The 18,069-nt window shown below is 32.7% G+C and overlaps 2 protein-coding genes across 2 annotated transcripts; both read left to right on the top strand.

The window, feature by feature from the left end:
* Window positions 1-2,981: 2,981 nt before the first annotated feature.
* On the top strand, window positions 2,982-5,944 carry LOC112780016 (fructose-bisphosphate aldolase 3, chloroplastic). The gene is made up of 6 exons (XM_025824364.2): window positions 2,982-3,419; window positions 3,991-4,260; window positions 4,351-4,460; window positions 4,556-4,646; window positions 4,811-5,080; window positions 5,284-5,944. The coding sequence occupies exons 1-6, from the start codon at window positions 3,255-3,257 to the stop codon at window positions 5,560-5,562; spliced, it is 1,185 nt and encodes a 394-aa protein (XP_025680149.1). The 5' UTR covers window positions 2,982-3,254; the 3' UTR covers window positions 5,563-5,944.
* A 1,618-nt stretch (window positions 5,945-7,562) lies between these two features.
* On the top strand, window positions 7,563-11,810 carry LOC112776373 (2-oxoglutarate and iron-dependent oxygenase domain-containing protein CP2). Its single transcript, XM_025820520.3, has 9 exons — window positions 7,563-8,326; window positions 8,686-8,733; window positions 9,019-9,195; window positions 9,289-9,439; window positions 9,546-9,632; window positions 10,206-10,330; window positions 10,892-11,010; window positions 11,275-11,386; window positions 11,481-11,810. Exons 1-9 carry the CDS (start codon window positions 7,892-7,894, stop codon window positions 11,508-11,510), a joined length of 1,284 nt encoding a protein of 427 aa, XP_025676305.1. The 5' UTR covers window positions 7,563-7,891; the 3' UTR covers window positions 11,511-11,810.
* The last annotated feature ends 6,259 nt before the right edge of the window (window positions 11,811-18,069 follow it).

The following is an 18,069-nucleotide window of genomic DNA, read 5'->3' as shown; positions in this document are numbered from 1 at the left end:
AAAGATAACATTAATTTTAGTCCAACAAAATCAAAGTCAAAATTAAGTTAAAATGAAAAATTAATTTGTATCAAATCTAATCAAAAGCAACTAATTTATCTATATCCATTTAACTTTTCCTTAATTTTATCTACCGCTATTTCAAAGTAAATCCGAAATCTCTTTTTAAACAGTAAACATGGTTAAGAAAAAAAAAAAATCAAACCTGACTTTTGATTAACTAGAAATTTGAATTAAGGTATTAAACCAAACTAATTTTAAATAATAAAAATAATTATTAACAAGTTACAAAACTAATAAATTGATCATAAAAATGAAATTCGATTTAAAAAGTAATTAGCTTTTTTAATTAAACCAAACTGATTTTAAATAATTTTTTCCTTTAAAACGGGTTCTTTATATTTAAAACCGATTTTTCTTTTAAAAATTAATGAGTATCTATTTAAATAGGTCTCTCAGTAATTTTGCATCGAATATTTTTATTCTCAAAAAAATATTATATCGTTGAGGTCCTTACAAAAATTTAAATAAGACATATACGTTTCTATCTTAGCATGATCCATTATTTTCAGTTAGATAAGTAAGTCTTTAAAAATGTGACGGAAGGACTTATATATCTTATTTTTATAAAGTTCAAGCACCTAAGTGTAATAAATTTTTCTTAGAGACATAAACGTCCAATATAAAATTTCTAAGGGACCTATTTAAATATATACTCAAAAATAATTTTATACAAAATCAATTTTAATTTATAAATTAATTTTTGACAAATTAAAAAAGGAATCTAAAGAACCAACTAGTGATTTTTTAAAAGATAAATCTAAGTCATGTGCCCACTTAAAAAGCAATGATAGATTAGTTCATAGACATGAGAAGTTAAGTACAAAATACAACCACCCCTTATATCATGGCTTGAATAGACCACCACAAAAAATAGCATACTATAAAAGAATTTATAGATAGATTTAGCATGGGATAAAATTGGTTAGAAATATTCATCTGTAATAAATAATTTTTAAATATTTTTATATAGTCGTGCAATCACAATCGTTCTTTTGGATAACTATTTACGTGATCAATATAAAAGGGAATTATTTTTACTAATGTGATATTATGTGATTGGATGTACGTATAAAATGGTTTTAAATTGATAGTGTATCAAAATTAAATTCTCAATTTAATTTAAAATTTGAATATGATTTAATTTGATATAATTTATATCAGATTGGATTGAAACAGTTTAATTAGCTTCTTTTGTGGTTCAATTGTTGATAAAACAAGATTTTAACTGTAACATTATTATAAAATATAAAAATATTTCAAATCAATGGGGAAAAAAATATGTATATAAGATGTTTTTATGTTAGAATAATAATGTTAAAAAAAAGCTTCAAAATTATTGTTATTATTATTAGTTTTTTATTATTAAAGAATATATTGATATAATCCTATGGATGCATAGAGATGAGTAATAAAAAATAGATGCATAGAGATATATAGATGTTCATTTAGAGAGAGAAAAAAAAAGACAGGTAGATTTAATTTTTCAAATTGGCAACTAGGGGTGGCAAACGGGTCTAAATTCGTTGGGTCGGTCTGCATAACCCATTAAAAAAGATGGGTTGGACTGAAAAATTGGGACTGCCAAATAGCAAAAGCTCGCCTAACTCGCACCGCTTAAACCGCAGACTTTGGCGGGAGCAGGGCGGGCTTAATATTTTTTTGGCAAGGGGTATTTTTACAATTTCTTTTTTTTGCCAAAATTCAACTTCTCCCAACCCAACTTACAAGAGAATGAAGATGAAAATTGAGTATTTTAGATTATGTTTATTTTGTTCTAGAGACAATATTTATAATTATATTTTGGATTATGTTTATTTTGTTTTGAGAACAATATTTATAATTACAAAGACTTTAATGTTTGTGAATATAAAAATTATAATTTGTTTATATTTTTAGAAATTATAATAGTTAAAAAAAAAAAAAAAGATATTTGACGGATTTAGCCCGCTGACCCGCCGTTAAACAGAATGGGTTGAAATTTTGGAACCGCCTCACTAGATAGGGCGGGACGAGCCAGCCCACCAAAAAACGGACTTCTGGCGAGACGTGGCTTTCCCGCTTGCCGCCCCTACTGGCAACGTAAGATATTGAAATTTTTAATTTTTAAATTTTAATTGATCAAAATTTGATAGAAAAGATTTTGAGTTCAAATAAAGGATCTAACTGGATCTAGGGGTGCATAGACCCGGCCCAGTCCCGAACACTTTAGGGGCTAATTTGGTGTGATTTCATCGGGTTTCGGGCCGGGTAAGGGTCTCAAAAATAGACCCGGTCATTATTTCGGGTCGGGTCCGGGCCATAGCTCGGGTCACCCGAAGTCGGCCCGGTGGCCCGGTCATCATACACAATTAATATTTTGTGTTATTAGTGATGGATCATGATTATTCTTATGTGGAATTTAAGTGTTGTAAACCTTAATATTTTGTGTTATTAGTCATTATAAGACTATAAGTTAAGGTTTTATATTTAGAATGCATAAAATTTTAGACTAATGCATAATATTGTGTTATTTGTATTGATTTAAATATTTGGTATTATTAGACAATATTAGTATTGATTGTGGTTTTACTTTAGTATTAATTGTGGTTAAGGGTTGGTTCTTGTTATATTTTTCTAAGTGAATTTTACCATGTTAAATAATGGTTGGAGTCTTGAAAATTTAGATATTTTTACATGCTAGCTTACAAGAAGGTATCAACGTAATGTAATGTTAACGGCCCGGTTTTCACCTGATTTTTATCCGGTATAATTGTGGCCCGAAATTGTATTGGTTTCATCGGGTCTAGGGTCGGGTTCGAGTCTAATAAATAAACCCGGTGGATATTTTGGGTCGAGTCTGGATCAAATCAAACCCGGCTTCACCCGGCCATGTGCACCCCTAACTGGATCATCCAACTTTAAAACAACATAAACTCGTTTGATATCTTGTTCCGAAAATTTAAAATATGAGAGAATCATATCCTATCCATTTATTGAAAGATGGGAAAAAAAGATAAATAAAAAGATATAATTGTGTTGGGTAGGTTTGGTATTTCCGCTTGGTAGTTGTGTTTTGTTTTCCACTTGCATCAGCTTCACCTACCGCGGACTCACCGAGACACAAACAAACAAACATAACATAAACCCATCACAATCTCACAACTCTCTCTCTGCAAATCCCAACCCCTTTCGTTTTCTCTTTGATCGAAGCCATGGCCGCGTGTGCAAGCTTCGCCAAGCTCAGCTCCTTGTCTTCCCCCTGGATCTCCAACAACTCCTTCTCTTCCCGCACCGGATCCTCGTCTCTCCTCGCCACTCGCCGTGTCTCCCTCCCGATCCGCGCCACCTCTTACTCCGACGAACTCGTCAAAACCGCTGTTAGTCCCTTCTTCCCTCTCTCTCTCTCTCTCTCTCTCTCTGTTTCCTTCACAACGTTGATCCTTCATGCATCTTTGTTCTTCAACGCGTGCTCTGATTCTTTTCTGCTAAATTCTCTCAAAAAACTGTTTCTTGTATTGATTATTGGTTAGCGTCTCTGATTAGCCTTTTATTGTTTTTAATTTTGTTTATTAATTTACTTCTACGTTGTTTGACTTTTTATGCTACAGTAAAGTCATGTGAGTTAGGTTATGAAAATATCTTTGTTGGAAAAGTCTAGGGGTCAGCAACTTTGTTAAATTCTGGCCAGCATATAACCAGCAAAGAGAAGTGAGCCATTGGATGAAATCTCACACCATTAAAACCATCACTGATGGTTATTTGATGGCTACAAATCACAAAAGTTGCTGCTGGCCTGACATTCCTCTATTTTGTCTTAAGATATGTATTTCCTTCTTCTGTAGTGGGCTAGGTTTTAGTTTAGTTATTGGTAGATGGTAATAGCATATTGGAAGGTTTACTATGGCTGCAGCTGATTTCCTATGATTGTTTTCTTTGTTGGTGGTATAGAAAACTATTGCATCTCCTGGTCGTGGAATTCTTGCCATTGATGAGTCCAATGCCACCTGTGGGAAGCGGTTGGCATCGATAGGATTGGACAACACCGAGGTCAATCGTCAGGCCTACAGGCAGCTTCTGCTGACCACACCCGGCCTTGGTGAATACATTTCTGGTTCCATTCTCTTTGAGGAAACCCTTTACCAGTCAACAACCGATGGAAAGAAGTTTGTTGATTGCCTTCGTGAGCAGAACATTGTGCCTGGCATCAAAGTTGATAAGGTTTCTTGTTTGAGTAATTCTTTCATGTCACTAGAATTCTGTCTTACTATTACTAATTAGTAATTAATCCTTTTTTCTGTCTCCTTTTAGGGCTTGGTCCCACTACCAGGATCAAACAATGAATCTTGGTGCCAAGGGCTAGATGGATTGGCTTCAAGATCTGCTGAATACTACAAGCAAGGTGCTCGATTTGCCAAGTGGTAAGTCATTCTTCTTTTATTCTCTAAGAAATTTTCTTGGGGATAAGATCTATCGAAATTGAATGTAACTGATTGTTTGCTTTTGTATTGTACAGGCGGACAGTTGTTAGCATTCCATGTGGTCCTTCTGCATTAGCTGTTAAGGAAGCAGCATGGGGACTTGCACGATATGCTGCTATCTCTCAGGTATTGTTTCACTATTGACTCTCTTTCTGTTGAAATTAGCTCATTCTCATAGTAATAGGTGCATTTCCTTAGTTTATCCTTTTGGTCTCCATGCATATGTGAAAAGTTAGAATTGATTTACCAATTATATTACATTTATGGACATCATTTGTGTTTCTTTGCAGGACAATGGCCTTGTTCCAATTGTAGAGCCGGAAATTCTTCTAGATGGTGATCACCCGATTGAGAGGACATTAGAAGTGGCAGAGAAGGTCTGGTCAGAAGTCTTCTTTTATTTGGCTCAAAACAATGTCATTTTTGAGGGAATTTTGCTCAAACCTAGCATGGTTACACCTGGGGCCGAGCACAAGGAAAAGGCTTCTCCAGAAACCATTGCCAAATATACACTTACCATGCTTAGAAGAAGAGTTCCTCCTGCAGTCCCTGGAATCATGGTACATCTATTGTTCTTTGTTTCCTCTTATCACAAATTGATACGTAGCATTATGATCGTGTTGAGTGCATGTATCGTGTCTTTTAGGATTTGAGATGATGCTAATTTTAATTACTTTTTACATTTAAGATTGCATTTATACTAGAATTTGGAAGTTACAATCACTATAATAAACCGTAAATTATGTTCCATTTGTATTTTCAGTTCTTGTCTGGTGGACAATCTGAAGTGGAAGCAACACTGAACCTTAACGCAATGAACCAAAGTCCCAACCCATGGCACGTTTCATTTTCATATGCACGAGCTCTGCAGAACACTGTGCTCAAGACATGGCAAGGATGCCCCGAGAATGTGGAAGCGGCTCAAAAGTCTCTTTTGGTGCGCGCAAAAGCAAACTCCTTGGCTCAGTTGGGAAGATATTCTGCCGAGGGTGAAAGCGAAGAAGCCAAGAAGGGAATGTTTGTCAAGGGCTATACCTACTAGAAGCCTTTGGCACATAAGTTAACCATCTTTCTCGTTCGTAATTAGCATCAGCAAAATCTGAGAAGGACTTAGATGGTGTTGTATTTTTGTTTTCCTTTCAACACTTAGCAACTGAGTTTGAATAAAGTGGGAGCAAGTAAGCAAGCTTTTCTTGGTGCCACTCCAGGTTGGCCTTAAGTTTAATTTCGGAATTGGAAAAAACAAAAGTAAAACGAAGTTTATTACTTAGTTATTATTTGTGCTATTATTCATAGCTTTTGTTCAATACTCAATAGTGCCATTTGTGATAGGAAACTAAATATTGGGCTGTATATCGGATCCTTTATGAGTGCAATATTTAGTATTGAGAAGTGCGAATAATCGCTCAGTTTTTCTTCGTTAACTAGCATTGTTTCTTTCCTTTGCCACAATATTTAACCAAAACTGATTTAGTAATATGTAGATGATTTGGCATTTTCTCATTTATATTAGTTGATAAATGACCGATGTAAAATATTGTTTTATATTACATTAAATAGGATTTTTATAATAGAATAAATAGTCAAATCAATTTTTTGTTTTGTTTATATAATAATAAGTTAATTTCTAAATTGTTCTGAGATTGACTGAGCATAAGTTTTTAAAATTTCAATCACGCTGAAGTAGTGACAAATGAACTTTTTTTTTTTATCTAATCCGTCAAGGATCAAAGTTTTATTTTCGAATTCTCGATATTTGTTTAAGCGGACTAGTGAGCTAACTACTAGATCAATCTAAACTTTATTTAAGTGTTTATTGTTGGCTAATAAGTTGTTGCAGGTACAAAGTGGGATTCGAATTTTCAACGCTTGTTTAAACAGATTAGTGAACTAACCACTGGACCACTCCAACTTAGTTAATGACATCCAACTTAGTTAATGACAAATGAACTTTGATGAACAAATATGGCCTCTTTTTCTTTTGTATCCCTTGTTTTAGTAGCATTTTATCTTCATCGTTTTTTATTGGTATAAGCAAGAGAAAAGCAAGAGAAAATGTCGGCCTCGTAATAGCCACATCCCAGGTTCGAATCTCAGCAGTAGGTGGGCTATGATAGAACCTTTAGTGTGTAATTATGTATGACCAAAAAAAAGTACATAAAAAAATAAGAGAAAAACATAGAAAATAAAAATTATATACTAACATTCAATTATGGGCAAACATAGGATTTTATGTTAATGAGTTTATAGTTTAAATGACATAGTTTTTTTTATACTCATCTAAGAAGTTGTGGATTTGAGTCTTCCTTTCTTTGGTAAAAAATTAAAAAATAAAAAAAAACATAGAATTTTATAATATTCTTATCTAAATCCAAAATAAAAGTTATTTTTAACACTTATAAATCAGCTTAAAATATCAAAATAAAAAACTCAATAGTTTTTGAATAAGTAATAACTAGGAGTCTTAATTTATTTTTAATTATTTTTAAATACTAAATGAATACAAATTTAGATATACATTTTTTAAAGTTAAAAAATTAAAATGATCATTAAGAGGATACTTTTAGATTTTCAATCATTTTTCTTTTAAATAAATCTTTTATCCATAAAACATCCAAAGATAGACAATTATCTTGGCTTAATGAAATTTACATATTATAATTAGTTCTCGATTCTTTCTTTAAATTAGCTTTTAAAAAAAATAATTAAATTTGTCCTTAAAAAATTTTAAGTTAGTCATTTTAGTTCTTCTAATACTTTCATTACTAAAGACGTTAAAATTTGTGAATGTGACACGTTAAAAGATACCACAACACATACCTAATAATCTTAATCTAACATATAAATTTATGAAATTAAATCAAATTAACTCCAAATTAAAGAATTTGAGTGCTTTACTCTCAATTTAGTTTTGATTTGATCTAATTTTATAAACTTATCATGTTAATAATTAATTAAGATTCCTATATGTGTATTATAATATTACTTAACTTACCACATTAATAAATTCTGATACCGTTAATAAAAAAATTGACAAAAAAATAACATAGTTAATTTAAAATATTTAAAAAACAAATCTGATTAAAAATATGTTTTATGACTAATTTACAAAACGAGTGACCCTTCAAATTATATTCATGGAAGAATAATTAATTCTGGTTTTTATGTTGATTAAGATCTTGAGGTTTCAGCACTGTGAAGCGACTGACAAGAGACGACGATCTTCCACATGGGAGTGAGTCTGAGTCTGAGTCAGAGACTCTCTTCCGCTCTCAAAAATTGAACGTTACTTCCTCTGAACCCTAAACCACCGTCAATGTTCTCATAAAACATAATAAAGCCCTCTTCTTTTTCACTCTTTTCTCTCAAAAATGGCTCATCAAAACGGTTCATTTCCCCGCATAACCTATCAGCAACAACTTCAGCTTCTTCAGCAGCAACAGCAGCAGGTTCTTATTCAGCAGCAGCATCATCTTCAGCAGCGACACCAACGACAACAACAACAACAACAACAGCTGGAACAACACCCCCGCGTGTCCACCAACATCATCGGAAACGGACACGTGGCTGGGCCACAGAATCAGAGGTTATCGTTGACGCCATGTTCGACGCGATTGCACTCGGACCCAAAGCAAGACCACAAGCCCGATAACTACGAAGACCTGCAATTGGGGTTCGACCCACGCGTGTTCAGCTCGCTGGAGCAATACATGCCACCCGACATGCTCAACAAGCCGCGTGATGTTAAGGCTCAGTATATGAGTAGCATTCTCATGCGATATTCCTCTGAGGGTGATCGTGTTCGGGTATCATTCAATTTCCCAGCTTTTCTCTGTTTTGTTCAATTTGTTGGAAAGTAAGGGTTTTTGAATTTGGGTGGCGCGTGGTTTTGTATAAAAACTTGATTTTGATGTTGCCCTTGATTGGAAATGCAGTGTTGCTTTGACTTGGGGAGATTATGAGAGAATTTAGGGGAAGATGTTGTGTATTTATTGTTTTTGGAGTGGGAAAGGAGAAATTTTTATTCTCTTTCAAATTTCAATCCCCTTTTTGCAGTGATATGAATACTTTACGTTTTCCCCTATTTTGTGCTATGTTTTTGCCTTTGGCGTTATTTTGTTGTTCACATTTTTGACATTTTGTTGTTCTGTGTTGGACTGAACAGATTCAAAAGCACAAGGAATATAGGCAGAAGATCATGTCCACTTATCAAGTAAGTTTTCTTGGGAATGGGTTTTGATTTGTCCCTTTCTAACTAAATTTTGATGGTTTCATTTATGATCTTTAACTGTTGGAATGCTGTTCATGGGATAATCTAAGACTTCTGATGGAGGCACCTTTTATTTGGCACTTATTTATTGGAACCTGAAACGATCCCATTTTGATGCCAGAATTTGCTGACCTGAGAACTGTTATCTTGTCTTCTTCTCTATATGTGGCATGTGTGTGCTAATTATTCATGATCTTACCAATTGTTGACTGCACCTTTCTTTTGTAGCCATTATATAAGGAGATATATACCATGGATGCTGAAAACTTTTTTGTGCCCTCGTTTCTCGATGCAATTAGAGAAAATACGGAAGCAGGTTTTAGACGAATACTGGCTGAACCCACAAGAGGAATTTATACATTTGAAATGCTTCAACCAGAGTTTTGTGAAATGTTGGTATCTGAGGTATCACAATTCTTTCCGCTCCCTTTCAAGTGTGTTATCATATCTGCTCTACATTTGCATTTTATGTTTTCTCATCAAGATTTGATTGCTTAGGTGGATAATTTTGAAAGATGGGTCCACGAGTCCAAATTCAAAATCATGCGACCTAATACAATGAATAAATTTGGTGTTGTTCTTGATGATTTTGGCATGGAAAGCATGCTTGACAAACTGATGAAAGATTTCATACGTCCCTTATCACGAGGTTATTTTTGTTTATCTTCATGAGAGTGGATGAGACTCAGAATTAAGATAAAGAAAAACTAAGTAAACAAGTTGTGTACTTACCCTTGCAATTTGAAAATTTGTAGTTTTCTTTGCTGAATTCGGTGGATGCTCTCTGGACACTCATCATGGATTTATTGTTGAATATGGGATCCACAGGGATAGAGAACTTGGTAGGTTTTGAAGCTCAGTATTCTTGTGAGTTTCTTATTGCCTAAGGCTTGGAATCTGCAACTTTTTTTTTTTTTTTTGTTCAAAGATGAGTTATATGTAGGTTGTTTCCAGCAATTCTACTTAGAGTTTAATATTAACTTACTTTACAATACTCTTTATGGTATTTACTTTAGCTTTTAATGTTAAGAGCTCCGATGATTCTATGAAATGCAGAGATGCCAGTCAGATGTCTTGAGTTTAGTAGGATATCTTTTCTTCGTCCTGACCGACTGAATTTCAGTTATTGTCCAATTTATGTTGATTTTTAAAATTCAAGTTCACTCTAACAAAAGATTGCCTCTTGTTGCCTTATATATACTGTTCAATGCGGTTAGATATTTTTCTCGCGCTGATTTAATAGTATACTCAATCTATTTCCTTCTTGTATTGTGTACCCGTATGCTTACATATGTTCTCTATCATACAAATGTATTATTTGCTTTGATTTCTTTCACACCAGACTTCTGTCTCCCCTCTCAACCCTGTAGCTTTATTAGCCTTTTGTTGAAGTCTTAAGAGCAATATTTTTGCAGGCTTCCATATAGATGACTCAGAAGTTACCTTGAATATTTGCTTGGGTAAAGAATTTTCCGGTGGAGAACTGTTCTTCCGGGGTGCTCGATGTGATGCACATGTGAATTCAGATTCCCAACTAGAGGTATGTCGACATCTTTACTGTATTTTGGACTCAATACCATGTATTTAGCTATATATTCTTCAGCATGTATGAATACATTCTTAAAGTTAAACTGAGAAATTAGTAACATTGATGATTCATATTATTTGAATAAAAATGCTGGATGTTACATATATTCCCCTGACTCTCTGATCTTGCTAATAGCTGAATAAGAGGTTCTCCTTTTCCACGTCATCTTATCTGTTAAAATACAGATTCTTTCCGAAGTTTAGACTAAAAATTATGTATATGTTTTTTTGTTCGTATAGAAGCTTAATACGGAGATTCTAATTTGTCATGTAAGCTGAGACCTGAGACAATCCAAATTGAGAGCAATAACGCTTCGTGTTTGTTGGGGTGTGATTAAGGCAAAAATGCAATAGCAAGCGCTTCCTAGATATTTTGAATTGAGCTGTTGATTTCAAATAATTCATGCTCTACATTAAATGATATTATAACGGTATTGGAATAGTATTGACTGAATATAAGTACTAATGGATTTTATTTGAACCTTTGTTTTAAAATCCAATCAAATCCTTGTAGGAGATCTTCGATTATTCCCACGTTCCAGGACAGGCAATTCTTCATAGTGGTCGTCATCGGCATGGTGCCAAAGCGACGGTATCTGGGAAGCGAATGAATTTGATTCTTTGGTGTAGAAGGTATTTGCATCACTTGTTTCATTACTTGAGGAAATGCAAATGAATAATCCTAGCCTCTTGCATCATTGAAATAGCACATTTTTCGTGTATGCCTATTTCAAAGTATATAGAGTATTAGATTGCCATTGAAGTTTTCTTTCTTTCTATTTTCATCGTCTGTTGGGGCTTAACATAAAATTGAGTTCCAATAAACATCAGGAAGATTTAAGCTTGATATTATGGTATTATCTATGGTCAATAACATCTGCATGAACCGTCGTGTAGCTCAACATTTAGAGAGATGATCAAGTATCAGAGAGCGTTTGCTGGATGGTGTGGAGAATGCCGGCGCAAGAAGAAGGAGAGAGAGCGGTTATCAATTGCAGCAACCAAACAGGTAAGAAGCATTTCTGAGATACAGAGGAACTCCATGGCTAATCTCATAATCGTTCATACATGAAACTAATTTAGTTCTTGTCATCACTTTCCAGGAATTGCTCAAGAGAAGAATGGCCCTATAACCATGCACATCGAAATGGTGCTTGTATAGTTTCTTTTTTATTATGTTTATGAATTATGAGAATATCAACTTTATGTATAGAAGAAATACCCTTTCCTCCTCCTCTCTTTCTTGTCACTTAACCGGCCTTCTCTCCTTTTTGTTTTTGGTAATTCTGGATTCGGTCTGAGTTATGTTTTTTCAATAGGATTAATGTGATTTTGAGGCTCAAGTGTAGTAAGGGTGTATTTTATAATGTTAATGAACACTAGTGAAAAGGAATTATTAGCTTTTACATTTGAATGTTACATATAGCAAGAAATTAACTTTTGTTCCTTTTTCTTTTTTAAAAGTCATATACACTTTCTTCCTTTTAAGTAGTTTCAATTTAAGGTATGTTAATGAAGGTTAGTAATAATACTTGGAAAGTAATTTCACAGCAAGAATTTCAATTTAAACTGCTATTCATTGAAACCAAATTAAGACCTTAACCTTTTGCTTTTTAAGTAGCAGGATAGAAAGGGAAATTCAAGAAAAATAGAGGGTATTGTGGAAAAATTAATCAAATGATGGTTGAAAAATAATACTAAGACTGTTGTTGTGAAAAGTGTGGAGGGCCAGAGAGAGAAATTCTTGCTGTGGTGGAGCAATTACTCAGAAACCAATCGAATGTCTTGTTTGAATCCTGTGAGTGCTGTCACATTCACATTGGCTGAAAGTAACTACAATTAAAGAACCTCTTTCACTTTCCAAAATGAAGTTTTCAGTTCAGTCTTCGCTGTAACCAAACTGCCAATTTGACTTAACTGTCACAAGCTAGCACCTACTTTACATTGATATTTTTTCTACTTTTCATGTGCGACAAATTAAGCTACTATACTCTATCATTTTGTGAGTTTTTAATTTGAATGTGGAACCAAAGAAAGTGTTGAACTCGCGTATGGGGAGGAGGGGTGCTTCACCTCGTTGTGGGATCAGAGGAAGCAGAACTCGGACCCTGCGAGTTGTGTCCCTCAAAATGTAAAAAAAAAAATACCCAGAACAAACAAAACGAAGGGTCCGAATTCCATGTTTCAGATTTCAAATTCCATCAGCTGCAAATCGGACCATGCGATTTGTGAAGCAAAATTTTATGACCAAACAACTCGCATGGTCCGAGTTGTGTATTCTGAGTTTTTTCAACTTTTTTAACACAAATCGGAGGGTCCGATTTGTGTACTCCCACAATTTTAAAAAACACCAAAAATTACCATGTTAAAGTATATCACTTATTTTGTTTCCATATCAAAATTTTTTTGCCTCATTTTGTTAAGCCTTTAAATTTGCATGTAAACATGAAAAATATTAGAGGATCATCCGAATTTATTGTTTTTGACTATCAGTTAGCCACTAATATATGGAATAAAATATGTTGTTAGATTATTAGACTAAAGGAGTTGAATTATGGATTAAGTAATGACAAAAAATAATAAATTTTGATAGCCTTCTAGCATTTTTTGGTTACTACTCTTACCATATGTATTATAATCTTGAATATTATTGTGAAATGTGATATTCTTATGATGAGGAAATTGAAGAGCAAGTTCCTTCAAGAATGGCATTAAAATGTTGAGAGGGAGGTATATTGGTGCTTTTATGAGACATTGACATGCATAATAATGTCTTAGCCGTGCACACTGCACAGTGCATACCCACCAAGATATTAGGACATGCTTACCTGTCAACCCTTATGTTTAATAACCACTCAATCTTATGGACTATATTTCTCTAATCTGTATATTAAAACTTTTAAAAGGATTATTTGAGGTATTAAGCATATATATTTAGCCTTCAACCATATTATTATAATCAAAGGAGCGCTTTATTCTTATAAGTAAAATTTTTCAACACCAAATGGTGGTTGTATACATCTTAATAAATATATATATAACAAAAATATATCTTGTAATTCACTAATTCTGACACAAATCAAAATTTACACTAACGAACAAGAGATGTCTCTGTCCAGAGAGAAAAAAAATTAAAAAGAGATATCGACTTCATTATTTTAGTATCACTTTTGGTATATCCACCTTTAATTATTAGATATTTCGAGATAGCGAGTTCATTATTTCACTACTAAGAATTTCACAAAGGTAGATATTTAAGTATAATTATCTTTATATAAAATTAATAATTTAAAATTATTAAATAATTTAATATATTTGACTAAATTATTATTTAACAAATACATTTGAGTTTTTGTCTTTCACAAAACTATTGGAGCGAACAATCCAAATAGTAGCGAAAAATGCGAGGAAGCATTCATTCCTTTTATGAAAATTCTAAGAAAGAAAACTTTAATAGTTAACGGTGGCATCCAATTAAGAACATCTATACCCGAGTTAAGAAGAATACATAATAAAAAATGATGAAGATAATCAAAGTTATCTTGAACTTTATGACAGATTTTTTTCGCAATAGTCTTGTGAAGCTAAGTTTTGATGGAACTAATAACGTACCTGCTTAAAATTGTTAGTGGAAAAGGCATCATAGTTTTAAAAAGTCTCTAATAGACTTTGTTGTCAGGCCCGTTATTACACCCAAAAAAAAAAGTGTCAAGAAATATTTGTTAACTAATTATGTTCAATTCCTGGAGAATGTATGTTTCCCATATGCGTATTCTCTGTTGACCCATCAATTGTGTTAACAGTATTATTAGGTATCCTTTAAAAGTGATTTTTTATTCTAATTTTTTATTTTAATAATTTTAGATGTGTTATAATTTACAATTTAAAAAAAAATAATTTTTACGCACATACATTTTAATAATTTTAAAAGCGTTAATGTTCAAATAAGTAATGAAAAAATCTAACTAATAATAAAAAAATTGTTAAAAATTATAAACCTTTATTAAATTTTTATTTGTTATCTTTTTTTTCTCCCAAATACCTGTAATTGCTCTTTTATTTATTTTTAATTTGGTCTAATTATTTTATGTTGGTGGTATTCTCTAATCATTCTAGAGATAAAGATTAAAAAAAATAAAAAAAAAAAGAAAGAAAGAGAAGAAGAAAAAAAGAATATTAATGCATAGACTGATAATTCATTTATTATTTAATTCAAATGTTGATATAATTTTATTAAAATTTTATTCGACAATATGATAATTGAGTTTTGAGTTAGCATGCAAATCACTCGAAATAGGAACAAAATAGCACGATTCATCTAATAATAATAAAATATTAAATATAAAATAATAAATTTACCTTATAGATTCTCTTCTATGAAAATTTTTGTAAAGAATGTGAGAGAGAAAAAAAAAATGTACGAAAGAGAGAGGAAAACGTACAAATAAAATAAAAAAATTATAAAATAACTATTTTATGAAGTAGGTAAAAAATTATAAAAATTTTAGTATTTAAAATTTAAATTAATTTTAATTACTAACATATTAACTACAAATTAAGAATGTGTTGTAATTAATTTAATTAAATAACATTATTTAAATTTTAAACGCTGACCAAAATCTGAATTTTATTGTACAAGTAGTATTTCTCTTGTGTTAATAGACGTACATGTACCTTATATTTATCCGTATTATATCATCTAAATAAATAATTATTACGTGTAGACTGTTTTGTTTTTTTCCTTCATTATTAAAATGTATGTATCTCTGTGTAAGCTCTCAGACACATCTACTAAAAACGGAATTTCATGCTAAGATTCCTCTCTCGAGTGTTCGCTATAGCCAGTACGCATATGCAAAAATCACTTTACAAATTATTTATTCCTATAAAAAATAGGTTGGAATATAAAATATATATTAAATAATATATATTTATATATAAATATATAATAATTAATTTAATGATAAATTTTCGTATATATATATAATATTTTTGAATTTTATAATAATAAAACAACTTGATATTATTTTTCATTTCTAAAGCTTTATTTTTCTTGTATAAATGATTTAAGTATTTAATGTAAGCAAACACTGAATTTAATCCACTGAGCACTGACTACCGCATGTGTGAAAAGAATGAGTGAGAAAAAGAAAAAGTGATGATATTATTGTTTAATTCTGAGTCTTAATCAGATAAATATAGGTGGCTTGAAGTTGAAGGTGCTTCTCTGGTGAGTGGTGACTAATACACTTGACCAATTCATCGAATCAAAGACTCTTTGGATACCTAATTCTAATTTCTAGAGAATCTTCTGGATACTCTTTCATCCTGAAGCTTCGGGGTAAAAGTATAGTTTTATTATATTATCGTTTATCATATGGTTGTGATCTATAATTTTGTTTTGATATATATGATGAGGGCATATTCTAATTTTTAATAATGATAACGGTGCCAACTCGCTACCCGCCGAGACCCCTCGAAAGCAACAGTTTTTGTTTGTGTCGTTTTCGTTGTCACCTTTCTCTATTGCCATCTATACCCAATTTCTATATCTCGCTCGACTCTTCCACGGTTTTTTTTTTTATTTTTATTTTCAAGGTTCTAAATTACAATTGTGGTAAGATCCACATGCAGTTATATTTATTTAAAGTTAATAATAGAAAGTTATTTGATGATAATATACTGTTCTGCCTATCGGAAGAAGAGACCATCAAGAATTACAGGAGGTTACTTTGCTGCTTTGAACTAATGTCAGGTTTAAGCATCAATTTCGACAAATCTAGCTTGATTTCTATTAATTGTGAAGAGTCGTGGGTACAAGAAATGTGTGGTGTGCTAGGCTGTAAGGCAGCCTCTCTTCCAGTCAAATATTTAGGAATCTTACTAAGAGCAAATCCAAGGTTGGTGAAGACTTGGAAGCCAATAATAGACAAAGTGGAGGAAAAATTTAGTCTCTGGAAAGCCAAAGTTCTTAATAAGGCCGGTAAACTGGTGCTCATCAAGTCGGTGTTGAATAGCCTTCCGGTTTACTATCTGAGCTTGTATAATATGCCTAAAGGTGTTGCAGAGAAACTGATCACTTTGCAGAGAAGATTTCTATGGAGTAAGGAGGATGGGAGGAACGGTATGGCTCTGGTTAAGTGGGATATTGTGCAGGCTCCTAAAAAATTAGGCGGTTTAGGAGTTGGGGATGCTTTGGTACGCAATGCAGCGCTTCTGTTTAAGTGGTGGTGGCGCTTTTCTAAGGAGGAATGTCCATTGTGGAAAAAGGTGGTATGCTCATGTAACAACCTGAATCCAAATGAGCTCCTGTCCACCCAAGCCTTACCGGTTAAGGGAGGTCCGTAGAAGGATATCTGTCAATTACAAGGTATGGATCAACAAGTTAGACAGAAGTTAATCACAGGGTTGTCTATGGAGGTTGGCGATGGGAGAGGCACGAGATTCTGGGAGGATGTCTGGCTTATGGGAGGATCCTTGAAAGATCGTTTTCCACGACTCTTCTCGATTTCAAACCAAAGGGGATCAGTGATAGGGAACTGTGGGTTTTGAGATGGGCTTGAGTGGAATTGGAACTTTCTATGGAGGCGAGATTTGTTCCAATGGGAGTTGGATATGCTAAACCAGCTGCATGATACATTAAGGCTGGTTAAACTTGCATATGGTAGAGAGGATAGAGTGGTTTGAAAATATGATAATCAAGGTGTTTTTTCAACTAACTCCTTTGTGCAGGTGCTGCAAGCGGAATTGACCCCAGAGGAAGTCACAAGCTATAGTTTCACCAAGTCTATTTGGAAAGGTCTAGTGCCTCCAAGAGTGGAATTGTTTGTCTGATTTGCTTTGACTGGCAGGATCAACACTAAAGAGAGACTAGGACGGCTTGGAATCATCAACCAACAAGATAATTTTTGTGCTTTGTATAATGAAGGTGTTGAAAATGGGCACCACTTGTTTCTTGTCTGTAGATTTTCTTGGCAGGTTTGGTGTGCTTGGATGTCTTATGTTGGTAGGCAATGGTCTTACCCGGGTATGTTAAAGGAACATTTTCTAAGTTGGACTGAGTTACATACTAGGAAGGAGGAGTGCAAGAGGTGGATGGTGTGCTTTTGTGCTATAATTTGGAACATATGGTTAAAAAGGAACAGAAGAATTTTCCAGAATAAAGGTAGTAGGATTGAGGAGATAATCAACATGTGCTTTATAAATTACAGGGAGTGGATTGGTGTAGATCCCTTTTGTTGTTGATGGCTATGCCGGAGATGACAATGGATTATCCTTGTTCTTAGTTAGGTGGTAGTCTTCCTTGTTCGTTTATTTTATTTGTTCTTATGGTAAGACGTCTTTATGCTCCACTTGTAGTGTTGAGCTTTCTTTCAAAAAAAAATTTAATAATTTTTAAATATTAACTTTATATGTGAAGATAATTATATAAAGTTTTTATACTTTTTAATAATTTAATCAAATTTTCCACCAAAATCTTTTTTATAAAGTTTTTAAAAAGTAAAAATACTCTATTATGTTTTTACAATTAAAAAGATGATGTGCTTGTTTTTAAGTTTTAAAATGTTAAATGTATTTTTGAAAATACTTTTGAAGATATTTTTTAAAATTAGTTTGTGTGTTTTCTAAAATAAAAAATTCTAATATAATTTTATATATATTGATAAATATCTATATTTATTCTCATTATTT

The sequence above is a fragment of the Arachis hypogaea genome, chromosome 19 (genome assembly GCF_003086295.3).
Source record: "Arachis hypogaea cultivar Tifrunner chromosome 19, arahy.Tifrunner.gnm2.J5K5, whole genome shotgun sequence".
In the NCBI taxonomy this organism is placed as follows: Eukaryota; Viridiplantae; Streptophyta; class Magnoliopsida; order Fabales; family Fabaceae; genus Arachis; species Arachis hypogaea.
Note: the sequence above shows the minus strand (reverse complement) of the source record. Positions and strands in the feature narration are given on the sequence as shown.